General features: G+C 42.3%; 1 protein-coding gene and 1 long non-coding RNA gene across 2 annotated transcripts in view; one reads left to right on the top strand and one right to left on the bottom strand.

Moving 5' to 3' along the window:
* The first annotated feature begins 3,897 nt into the window (after nucleotides 1-3,897).
* LOC133441531 (uncharacterized) lies at nucleotides 3,898-5,038 on the top strand. Its single transcript, XR_009782485.1, has 3 exons — nucleotides 3,898-4,046; nucleotides 4,477-4,633; nucleotides 4,735-5,038. It is a non-coding gene; the product is annotated as an uncharacterized LOC133441531 (long non-coding RNA).
* Nucleotides 5,039-7,484: 2,446 nt separating this feature from the next.
* The window catches only part of LOC133441530 (von Willebrand factor A domain-containing protein 5A-like), a 37,506-nt gene continuing 33,568 nt past the window's right edge, over nucleotides 7,485-11,422 (bottom strand). The window contains exons 20-25 of the mRNA XM_061718919.1: nucleotides 10,455-10,478; nucleotides 10,316-10,342; nucleotides 8,492-8,542; nucleotides 8,241-8,410; nucleotides 7,952-8,075; nucleotides 7,485-7,838 (exon numbers count right to left, since the gene is read on the bottom strand). Coding sequence (XP_061574903.1) covers nucleotides 7,759-7,838; nucleotides 7,952-8,075; nucleotides 8,241-8,410; nucleotides 8,492-8,542; nucleotides 10,316-10,342; nucleotides 10,455-10,478 — 476 coding nt within the window. The 3' untranslated portion in view covers nucleotides 7,485-7,758. The remainder of the gene's footprint in view (nucleotides 7,839-7,951; nucleotides 8,076-8,240; nucleotides 8,411-8,491; nucleotides 8,543-10,315; nucleotides 10,343-10,454; nucleotides 10,479-11,422) is intronic.

The following is an 11,422-nucleotide window of genomic DNA, read 5'->3' as shown; positions in this document are numbered from 1 at the left end:
GGCATAAAGACATGCATTTGATTTGTCCCTTAAACGTATATGCATTAAACACTGTCCATACGAAGTATTAAAATACAAGAAGCTGTATGCATGTGAATGAGTTTGTTGACATTAGTAAAATGAATACATTGATGATGAATCTAATCTGTAGACCAGACAGTATGTATGGGATTGAAAATAAAAGATAATAATAGTAATAAAAAAATAAAGTAATAATAAAATAATATTAATAAATAATATAATAATACAAGTCTGCCTGAGTATGGCATGTTACATAATCAATATATTCTCATTCAACAGATACCTTGCAACTGGGGATTTGTTTCGCACAATAGCATGCAGCTACCGTGTGGGGCTTTCCACAGTGTGCAGTATTGTGGCAGAAGTAATGAGGGCAATATGGGACTGCCTGGTGGAAGACTACATGCCTGTTCCATCCACTGAAGATTGGAGGGCCATTTCAGCTGACTTCTTCCAACGCTGGAACTTTCGAAACTGTCTGGGGTCGATAGACAGAAAGCATGTAGTGATTCAGTCTCCAGATAACTCTGGATCACTCTTCTACAACTACAAGGGGACATTCTCTATTGTCCTCTTGGCAGTTGTGGATGCTAAATACTGCTTCCGTGTTATCGATGTCGGTGGTTATGGGAGGACCAGTGATGGCGGGATCCTGGCAAACTCCACCTTTGGTCAGGCACTGATCGATGGTACTCTTCAAATCCCTGAAGACGCCCTGCTTCCAGGAGCTGAGCACTTGGAACAGCAACCCCATGTGTTTGTGGTAGATGAAGCCTTTCCCCTCCGCAGGGACCTGATGAGGCCTTTTCCCGGAGCCAACCTCTGTCCCAGGAAAAGGGTCTTCAACTACAGGCTGTCTCGAGCAAGGATGATTGTGGAGAATACCTTTGGTATTCTGTCCTCTCAGTGGCGCATGTACCGGCGGGTCATCAATATGAGCCCTGAAAATGTGGAGGCATGTGTGAAGGCTACCTGTATTCTTCCTAATTTCATCAGGAGAAACAGCAGGACCAGGAGGGACCCCGTGTCAGTGCTGCAGGGATTGAGAAGAGCAGGGAGCAACAATGCTGCGCGGGAGGCCATCCGTGTGAGGGAGGTCTACGCCTCCTACTTTTCAGCTGAGGGTGCAGTAGCGTGGCAGCCCAGGAAATGATCTTCCACCAAAGGTTCTTTTAAGAACCAACCACATTAAACTAAGCAGCATATTTTCCTATTTGTGTTTACAAGATTATTATCACAGCTATGTACGGAACATTTTGTCTTGTACATGCTTATATTGTCTCATTAATTAATTTACTCACTCTTCCATTACTCAGGTGCTGTATTGACTAAAATAAATTATATTTGCTGTTACCACATGCCTGAAAAAAGGAAGCATTCAGTGTTGAACATAGAACTATTTATTTAAACATTATAACCTGAACTTTGTGGAAAAAAAAAAATGGGAGAACAATTTTTATAAACAAAACAAAACAAAAAAAAAACATTAGCCCTGCAGCTCTTTTGCCTGTTGGCAGGTTTCTTCCTCCATCATCACATCTTCCAAATCAGCGACCAACACTTACAACAAAAAACATAACAGCTAAAGGATGGAGCATATGAAATCTTGACAAATAAATCTATTTTTGTCAAAATTCTTGTTACGATTTTCATTTCTAATTTCTGGTTAATTAAGATTAGCATTAGGAGGCCACAGTGCAGGGGGAGCAGCTGGCATGGAGGTGAGGACATCAGTCTTGGTTGTCGTTAAAACGGGCGAAATCGATGTTAAAAAAAAAAGGCCAATTTTTTTTTTCCACCGCGGCCGAACGCATCATGACACTAAAGTCTCACTCTTGTCATTTTCTGAAACTTGGCAGCCCTGCCTTACCCCACATGCACAGGAAACTGAGCTCTCAAGTCTCACGCATTGAGCGTGAGACACACGCATTTCAACCAGTTCACACGCTCCATATGGAGCTAGAACAGTCTCATAATTCACAAATGCACAGGACAAGTTTTACAAATGCACGGACCGATTTGCAAATACACACACCGTTTCACACGTGCACAGGACAATTTTTACAAATGCACAGAACGATTTGCAAATACACACACAGTTTCACACGTGCACAGAACAATTCACACGTGCGTAGGACAAGATACACAAATGTATTTTTGATGCACACACAAATATAACCTGATTTACACATGTTTTTTTGTCTGTGAGCTGCGCTGGATTTGTGTGTGAGTTTTGAGACTCCCCTGACGTGACAAGATCCACACATAGGTTTTTTTTAACACGGAAGGATCTGCAACCAATCAGATTTAAGGGGCGGATACACCTGTTGTTTGAACTGCGTTAGCGCTGTTCACATAGAAAAGTGATTAATATTTCAAGATAGTGGAGTTAAGATAAATAAACACCAACAGAAGATAAAATATAAATAAACAGGATGGAGAGGAGATCACTGTTGCTTTTCTTGTGATCCCGGTAAATAAAACAGCGCGATTGGAGATGGTTTGTCTGTGGGACTGTTCAACCAGAGCCGTCGGGAGAGCTCTTAGTCCTGCCGATGCAGAAACTGATGATGAAAAACAGCGGAGATTTTTGTATATTTGCTCTGTTTGGTTTCACGAAGTATTACTGTCCCGCTGATTCAGCTCAGAACCAGACAGACAGCAGAGAGCTGCTGCGCTGTCTGACGGGGATGAGCTGCAGCGGCAGGTGGAGCGGCAGCGCATGTCAGGAGATTAATTTACCGACATATCTGGAGTAAAGTCGGTATCAGTCGACTGATAACCGAAGAACCTCTGTATCCAGCTCAGATGTTTGATGATCGGTGGACTAAACCCCGACCAGCATCATCACGGCTGCATCTTCCCATGCATGACTCTGCACCGGGAATGTGTTGATCTGCCACCGCTGTTTTGACACATGTTTGTCTCTGTGTGGTGGGAATGTCACATCATGAATGTGAGGATAACAGCTGCTTGTTTCTGACCTCCACGTCTCACTGGTCAGCTGGTGTCTGACCGGGACCAGCGCCGCTCGCGGCCAGAGCCAGAACACGACCTGCAGCAATATTCACCCCGTCAACAGGCTCGTTCTCCTGAAAGACACCTGTAGTTCAAATACAGAAATATCTCGGCTGTTTCTCATCAGTTGCTGCATCGGCAGGACTTGGAGTGCAGTCTGCTGGCGGCTCTGGTTGATCAGCCCGACAAACCATCTCAGATCGCGCTGTTTTATTTACCGAGATCACAAGAAAATCAGAGCAGTGATATCCTCTCCATCCTGTTTATTTATCTTGTATCTCCTGTTGGTGTTTATTTATCTTTATTCCACTAACTTGAAATATTAATCACTTTTCTAAGTGGACAGCGCTAACGCAGTTCAAACAGCAGGTGTATCCGCCCCTTTAATCTGATTGGTTTAGAGGGAATCGTCCCCCACGTAGGTCTGCTCTTATGATTGGCTGAAACAAATGAAGAGTACTGATTGGTTGCAGATCCTTCCGTGTTAAAAAAAACCTATGTGTGGATCTCGTCACGTCAGGGGAGTCTCAAAACTCACACACAAATCCAGCGCAACTCACAGACAAAAAAACATGTGTAAATCAGGTTATATTTGTGTGTGCATCAAAAATACATTTGTGTATCTTGTCCTACGCACGTGTGAATTGTTCTGTGCACGTGTGAAACTGTGTGTGTATTTGCAAATCGTTGTGTGCATTTGTAAAACTTGTCCTGTGCATTTGTGAATTATGAGACTGTTCTAGCTCCATACTCACACGCCACACCTGGCATTTCTCACGCTGAGAAGTGATAAAGCCGAGCGCACAGAAATTAATACTGAACGGGCGGGGCGGAGGAGGATTTCTCCGCTGAGTTTACAGCGGTCCCGCGTTAGTGACCTACCAGCCAATCAGAAAATAGGACGTCTTGTTGCTGGGCAATTTTTTTTCCCCGCTGCGTGCTCGTTCCGTGGATGCGCGTGCACGCACAGGTTGCAGACGAGTTGGAAAAGCAAAGCAAGGTATACGGTAGGTAACTACTTCATTTATTATCATTCACTAGGTTAGTCAATGGCAAACTGTAAGTCTTCACTTATTGGGTCTCCTAATGTTGGTTTTATTAATTCAGCAGCTTATTAATTCATTAATTCTTTCAATCCTCATATTTGAGTTGTCTACCCAAATAGCCCACAATTGTGTATAACGTTATTTGAGCTTGGAGAGCAGCTCTCCCCTATTCTAAGCCAGTGCTTTCTCCACAAACCATAACGAAACAGAGCTACATGTCTGTGGATTAAGCCACAGCCACACAGTCAACTCAATGTAAAGTAAATAAACAGGTGCTTATACTTGTTCTAATGCAAGCTTTGCAAGAAGTTTGATGATCACATCTGAAAAACAAACCTTGTTGTTTCTCCTACTGTAGCTTTATCAATTCAGTACACATTGTGTTCTTTAGGTTTCCTGAACTGCTTCCATTCCACGGACCCCAAGAGCATGATCAGCTCAGTGAGGAGTTCCTGGACTATCAACTGATGGACATCCCTATGACCCAAGACCCAGCCACGTTTGACACTGAGGCTTTCTGGGGGAATATGTCATCACTGAAGAACAGGGTAAGAAATATTCTGCACCATCTGACATACACATTTACTTTATCACCTTTATAAATGCAAATATGAGTGTAATAAGGCCTCCTTGGTACATTTTTTCAAAGGTGACTGGTTTGAGCAGATTTGGACGGCTGTCTGAGATTGCCAAACTGGTGTTAGTGCTTCCACACTCCAATGCAGATGCGGAGAGAGTGTTCTCCATGGTGGAACTGAACAAAACCAAAACAAGGAACAGTTTGGCCCTGGATGGAACGCTCTCATCCATCATGACTGTGAACATGGCTGGCCATTCATAAACTGAAATCCGCGCATTCACACACACACACACACACACACACACACACACACACACACACACACACACACACACACACACACACACACACACACACACACACACACACACACACACACACACACACTTACTTAGCTTATGGCAGTCCATCGTTGTCGATGATTACTTCATATCTCCCGGGGGGGGGGGGGTTCAGCGCTTGGTGCGCTCATGCCACCTCTTGTGGCTGTGCAGACCAATTGCTGATCCGCACACTTTTCCACACAAGGGGCAAGTGTGTGTTGAACCTGGTTGAGCAGTCCTTGCAGCGCGCTCATGCCGCTGCCTGCGTTTTTCCGCACGTGTTAGGGATGACTTCTCCTCCAGGTGGGAGACACCTGAGAGGCAGGAGGATCGCCAGATGTCTCGGTTTGCTGCTGTCTTTTCCAGGTTGGTTGGTGCTATGTTGCAGTTCTTGAGCAGTGCCTTCATGTGGTCCTTGTAGCGCTTTTGTTGCCCTCCTGCAGACCTCAGGCCGGATTGAAGTTGACCATAGAGGACCTGTCGAGGTAGGCGGGCTGCAGGCATGCGGATCACATGACCTAGCCAGCGGAGCTGTCTGCGAGCCAGAATTACCTCTATGCTGGATGAGTTGGTGCGCTCGTAAATCTCTGCAAAGGTCATGTGACACACACACACACACACACACACACACACACACACACACACACACACACACACACACACACACACACACACACACACACACACACAAATGTTGAGCACTGCTGTTGTGTAAAATGTTTGTTGTTGGGTTTTTTCTTAAATGTATAAATAAAACAATTAATTTTATTTAGCTGGATTTGTCTTATTGGATTAACCCATTATTTTCGTTTCTATTTATGCTGGTCAATTATAAACAGTATGTAAACTTGAACTGGTTTTTAAGTAGCAAAAATAATTAGGAGTCTGGATTGGGCCGAGGGGCCGCTGCGGCCAAAACGCAGAATTTCAAGTCGCTCCAGCCCTAATAGAAGTAATCTCACTCCAAACTTTTCATGAAACTTGAGAGCCCTGCAATAACAATACTAAACACGTGCTTCTGTATTGTCGGGAAGTGATCGGTGTGAAGCTGGAACTGGAGCTGGTTGTGGCTCCGCCCACCGTGCAACGTAACAGTGTAGCCACGCCCCTCCGGGACGCTCGCTTTTACACACGTGTGCTCCAGCGCGGGCGGGGCATCATAACCTCAGCTCCCTTTGGGGCTAAGAGCTCACATACTCACACAAAAAACAAACTAAAACAATGTCTTAAAGAAACAACAAAGTCTGATTTTAGTCCATTTTCAGATGTAGTTAACTTATTTGCTTTATTAAACTATTTAACAATATTTTTTAATTGTTAAATTTATAGCTGCTGAACTGAGTTTACTTCACAATTTTATTGATCGGAGATCAAGACTTCAAGACATACCATGTTGTGTCTCATCAACTTTAATTAATTTGTGAACATTTATTCCTGTATTTCATCACATCCTGAAGAAGTTTACCACCGGGAAGACTTTTGTAACTAGCATTATATAAGTTTGCCATTTATTCTTATCACCAAAATCAAGACCTTCTGGCATTTGAGAAATTAAGCATTAAAATGTTTCAGGCATCACTTCGTCCTACTCTTAATATGGCGTATAAGAGGAACTGGATGAACTCCCTGTGACGTCACCATGGGTCTTGGGAAGCTTCTTCCTCGTACTGTGCAGCATCGTGTTGCAACCATGGATGTATTATAGAACAGTATTATTATTATTGTATGATAGAATATATTGCAACAGGTCTGGAGAGCCGGCTGGAACACACCCACTTCACATCAGTCACAGTGAACCATTTTAGCTTGGTTGACTTCTGTTAGCCTACGAGGAAACTGTGAAGCTCCCTGCAAACATTTGCAACAGCGAACCTCCCATTTCAAACTGGTTTCTGTGATGAAATCAGAAATGACCACTGCATTTATCTGCCTGCACAAGCTGAGTTTCATCCTCCGACCCTTCCAGGCCAATCCACAGGCGGTTAGGATGATGTGTTACTAAAATGAACAGCACATCAGAACAGGTTTTCTTTAAGGATGTTTTCATACTGGCACTATTCAGGTCCAACTCAGCCCAAACAAACATGAGTGCAGATGAGTAGAACACAGCAACCGGCCTCCGGTGCACATCAGAGCAGCTATCAGCAAACTCTGGGGAGGACAGTTAGTGGCGTGAAAGCTCCATGCAGTCGACTAGACCCTAACATGGCCAGAGTCCATATATCTGAGGTAAAAAGACTCCTGGAGACAGCTGGGTAGCATCGTGGGTTGTGAGGGAGCACTAAGCACATAGACGAGCATTTTTTGAAATTGACCACCAGCGGTAGGCACAAACAAGAGAGGGAAAAAATGACTATAATGACGGCCAAGCCCTCTAATAAAGGCCAGTCGTCATGGAAACATAACACTTTGCCAACATTGAGAAAAAAAAATCTAAAAGATCGTGAAATCCTCCTGCTCGTGTGAAGTTTCACAAAAAACCTTATGAAACAGTTTTATTAATTTGTTTATTTTGGTTGTCCTTCAGTGGCAACAACACCATCGTTATAGCTGTTACAGTTACACAAATGAGTGCACTTACAGGAAGTTTTAATCTATAATAACAAAGGTTTTTGTGTGTTGTAACATTTATGCAGTGCAAATATATCAAGGCACATTGGAGATGAGAGGTAAATATTACAAATTGCAATACTCATTAACAAGGCTGATGGGAGGAGTAAATACACTTCAGGTCATCAATGTTGTAGATGAAGCCACGTCAGCGACTAGTTCAGATCTTCAGAGCATCCGCCTGCACATTACAGCCCAAAAGTGCATTTCCAGCAGCAACACACTCTGTCATACACGGAGCTGGAAAAACAAAACATGCCACTATAGTAATTAATGAGAGATTGCAAGTGATTTAACCAGTATAGATTCAATTAATGACTTAATATTTTAATAAACAGCCGTTCAACTGTTACCGTTCTGAGCCCGAAGCCAGGATGCAGCTTTCAGAGCCAGAAGCTCCCACTCCACTTTAGCATCCGTCTTAAAAGCATGAAGCCACATCAGAGCCAGGATGGTTGCCCACACTTCCTTGTTGACCTTTTTCAGCAAAAACTAAGAAAACCACATGGAACAACAGTTCAGGATAAAAAAAAAACAATCCTTAAATAACTGTTCCACATTTTATATTTAACCTTTTCCCGTCTTATCTTTAAATCTGAAATTTCATTTGTGTCTTTGTTTATTTTTTTCTCAACGACCCACCGGTGCAGGCTTGGACTTTTCCACCTCTTTACTGGTCTTTCCCAGCACGGAGGCCAGAGCTGCGTCCAGCATCCAGCAGCCAGATGCCTTTTGGAGAGACACCAGCTGCAGCAGAGGGTCTTTCCTGCGCCGCTGGGGTTCAGGGGTTTCAGCAGCTTCACCAAAAATGTCTCAGGGAGAAAGGAATTAAATCATCTTCATGAATTGCCACATTTGTAGGAGAATCTACATACATACATACATACATTTACCTAAACTTTTTTTTATCAGTCTCCCCCTCAGACATCCTTCTTTAGATCTTGCTAGAGAGACAAAGAAAATAAAGTCATATATATAATTTAGTTAAATATCAAGCCATGAAACAAAAACTAACAAAAAAGGACTGAATCCATTTAGCTGAACCTGCTGCAGGATCTTTTAGCCAGGACTGCAAGTTCTTTTACTTTTGTCATGCTCTTCTGACACGTATCAAGCCAGCCCAGTCTCCGAGTATTTAGGGGCCACTGTAGTTCGGAGGAAGCAGGTAGTGATCCGAGTCACTAGTCACAGGATTCTACACACTGAAGCTTTGAGAGAACAGGAGTTTGCAGCTTTCTTTATACGACCACGTCTGGCAGACTAAAACCTACCCTGCCATCGGTCTCTCAGCTTAAAGTTCCCTCACTTTCAGATAGACTTGTAATAGACTTATATTACAAGTATACAGTAAATTACACTGATATACAGTGTAATCTGGCTCCTATAATGATAAATGATGCAATTTCAAGTCGATAATTCACTTATCATCTACAAATTAAGTACAATTTAAATCAGTAACATTTACCATTCATTAGACTTTTCTTAGGTGGAGGCTGGATATTTGGTTAGATGACTTTGGGACTAGTTAGTAGTCATGTGTTCACACATAAGACATCCCCTTCTCTGTGTTATTGTGCTGCAGTTGAATACAACCTCATATGGAAACTAAGCAGCTGAACCAGGACGATGTTCTACAACTCACGCAAGATGATGAAATAACAAGGTTTTATTTTGGTCTCGGTCTTGAGCTGAACTGGTCTTGTTGGTCTTGTCTTGTTAGGGCCCGGGCACTTACAGTGCGAAGGCCCTATTGCATCTGTAGGAATGTTTTATTCTTTCTTTATTCTTTATTTTCCTTCTGTTGAAAGGAGGGCCTTTTTGCCCCCCTAAACGTGCCCCAAAAGTCACCAAATTTTGCACGCAAGCCAAGCCTGGCGATAAATTTGATATTTCATGGTTTGCATTAATGGGCGTGGCAAAATGGCCGAAACCGAACAGGAAGTCGGTCATTTTGAATTAATTAAGTAATTAAGTAATTTTGGCACAATTTATGCCACTTCTTCGGCCGTTAATACGGCCCGAACCGTAACGTGCACCCAGGTGTGTTATACATCAACATGTGCGTCTCCATCCTGCTACGACGCACATTACTTTTTTCAGTCAAAAGCGTTACCCTGGCGACGATAGACGCTAAAAAGCGGACCCCCCCTTCATCTGATTGTATGGTTCCTACTTTCTGCCATAACTTTTGAATGGTTTGACATAAAGACTCGTGGGTGGTGTCATCGGACTCGGTTTTGAGTCCTTGAACATAATTGGTGCAAATTAGCCCCGCCCCTTCATCTGATTGGTCGATATCTGATAGTTCCTACTTTCTGCCATAACTTTTGAAAGGTTTGATATAGAGAGTCGTGGCTGGTGTCATCCGCTAAATGTCCAGGTCTGAAGAATCTACATGCAAGTCATACAAGCGCTTCCACTACAGCACACCTGAACGTGCACAAGGGTGCGAGGGCCCGTTCATCACTGCTTGCAGCTTTAATTTTGGTCTTGGTATTCTCTGGTCTTGCTAGTGTCTTGGTCTCGGTTCGGGGGGTCTTGACTACAAGTTTACTTTCAGAAATGGAAAACCCTAAATGTCACGTATTTCAGTTTTACGACATGGGCCCCTGGTACAAGCAGCCACATTACGTTTGAGACAAGAACGTTACATACACTTATTCAGTTTATCCATTGAAAACTTACATTTGTACTTTGCTATTAAGCATCCCACTCACCTGTCGGAATGCTTCCATAATAATCTTCTGAGCAGTTACAGGAAATGAAAGAAAAAAAAAGCATGTTTAATAATTATTCATATGAAGAAAATCTGAATTATTATTATGTTTTCATAAAAGATTTGAGCCTTTTACTAACCTGCAATCTGATAATTAGCTGCTCCTGTTTTCAATGTAGGACATACAGTAGACATTGAAAGAAAATGATTAGTTAGTAATCACATTCATTTTACTAACATACTTAATAATCCTGTTATGCTGAATTGTTAACTTGACTGTTGTTCAGAATTGTGCCTGAAATAGGCGTTGGTCTAAGATCATGCAAGTCATAATCATTACTTTTGAAGACATGATTAATCATGGTAAAACGTGGCTAACCAAATCAAACAAAAATGGGGGAAAGGGAATCTGATAAACAAGATTTTTCAGAAATCCAAACACCTCGTCTTGTTTTAGGGGGAGACGTTCCTCCACTTATGAAAAAGACGAACTGATTTGATCACCTTCACCCACAGACTGTTACAGGACCCCCCAAAGCTGGTTTTTGAAGTGTTATTTCAAATTAAGGCCTAAACTATGGTTATTTCAGCTATGTGGACACACATTTTAACATGGTGCTTAAACTGACTCACGTGGGTTGAACTGTTTTAGTTTAGTCAGTCATTTTTTGCAACTTCTGCATTAACATAAAAAAAAGAAAGGAAAAAGGATATCACCCCTCGGCAGTGATATAATGTTTAGGAAAATGTATTTGTTTGTCTTTATTTAACATTAAAACCAACCAAATCCATTTTGGTAGGGCAGAGTTCAACGTAGGATAATGAACCTGCAAATGAGGAATAAAATGACAGAGAGCAAATTTGCTAGATAAATGTAATTTTGGACTCTTGTCCAGTTTGTCTCCTGTAATAATTTTGAAAAGCCTGATATTAGTATAAATGAAATGTGGAAAAGAATGGAAGTAAATCTCAGACAATGCAGTAGAGCAGCACGCGTGTAAGTGCTGAGCTAAAAGCCCCAAGTGTTCCTTTTTTTTAAATAATGAAGCTTTTCAAATGCTAACAATGTCGCAAATGCAAGGAGTTACATGCAAACACAGTTATCACA

The sequence above is a fragment of the Cololabis saira genome, chromosome 4 (genome assembly GCF_033807715.1).
Source record: "Cololabis saira isolate AMF1-May2022 chromosome 4, fColSai1.1, whole genome shotgun sequence".
In the NCBI taxonomy this organism is placed as follows: Eukaryota; Metazoa; Chordata; class Actinopteri; order Beloniformes; family Belonidae; genus Cololabis; species Cololabis saira.
The sequence above is the reverse complement of the archived record's forward strand: the minus strand, read 5'-3'. Positions and strand labels throughout refer to the sequence as shown.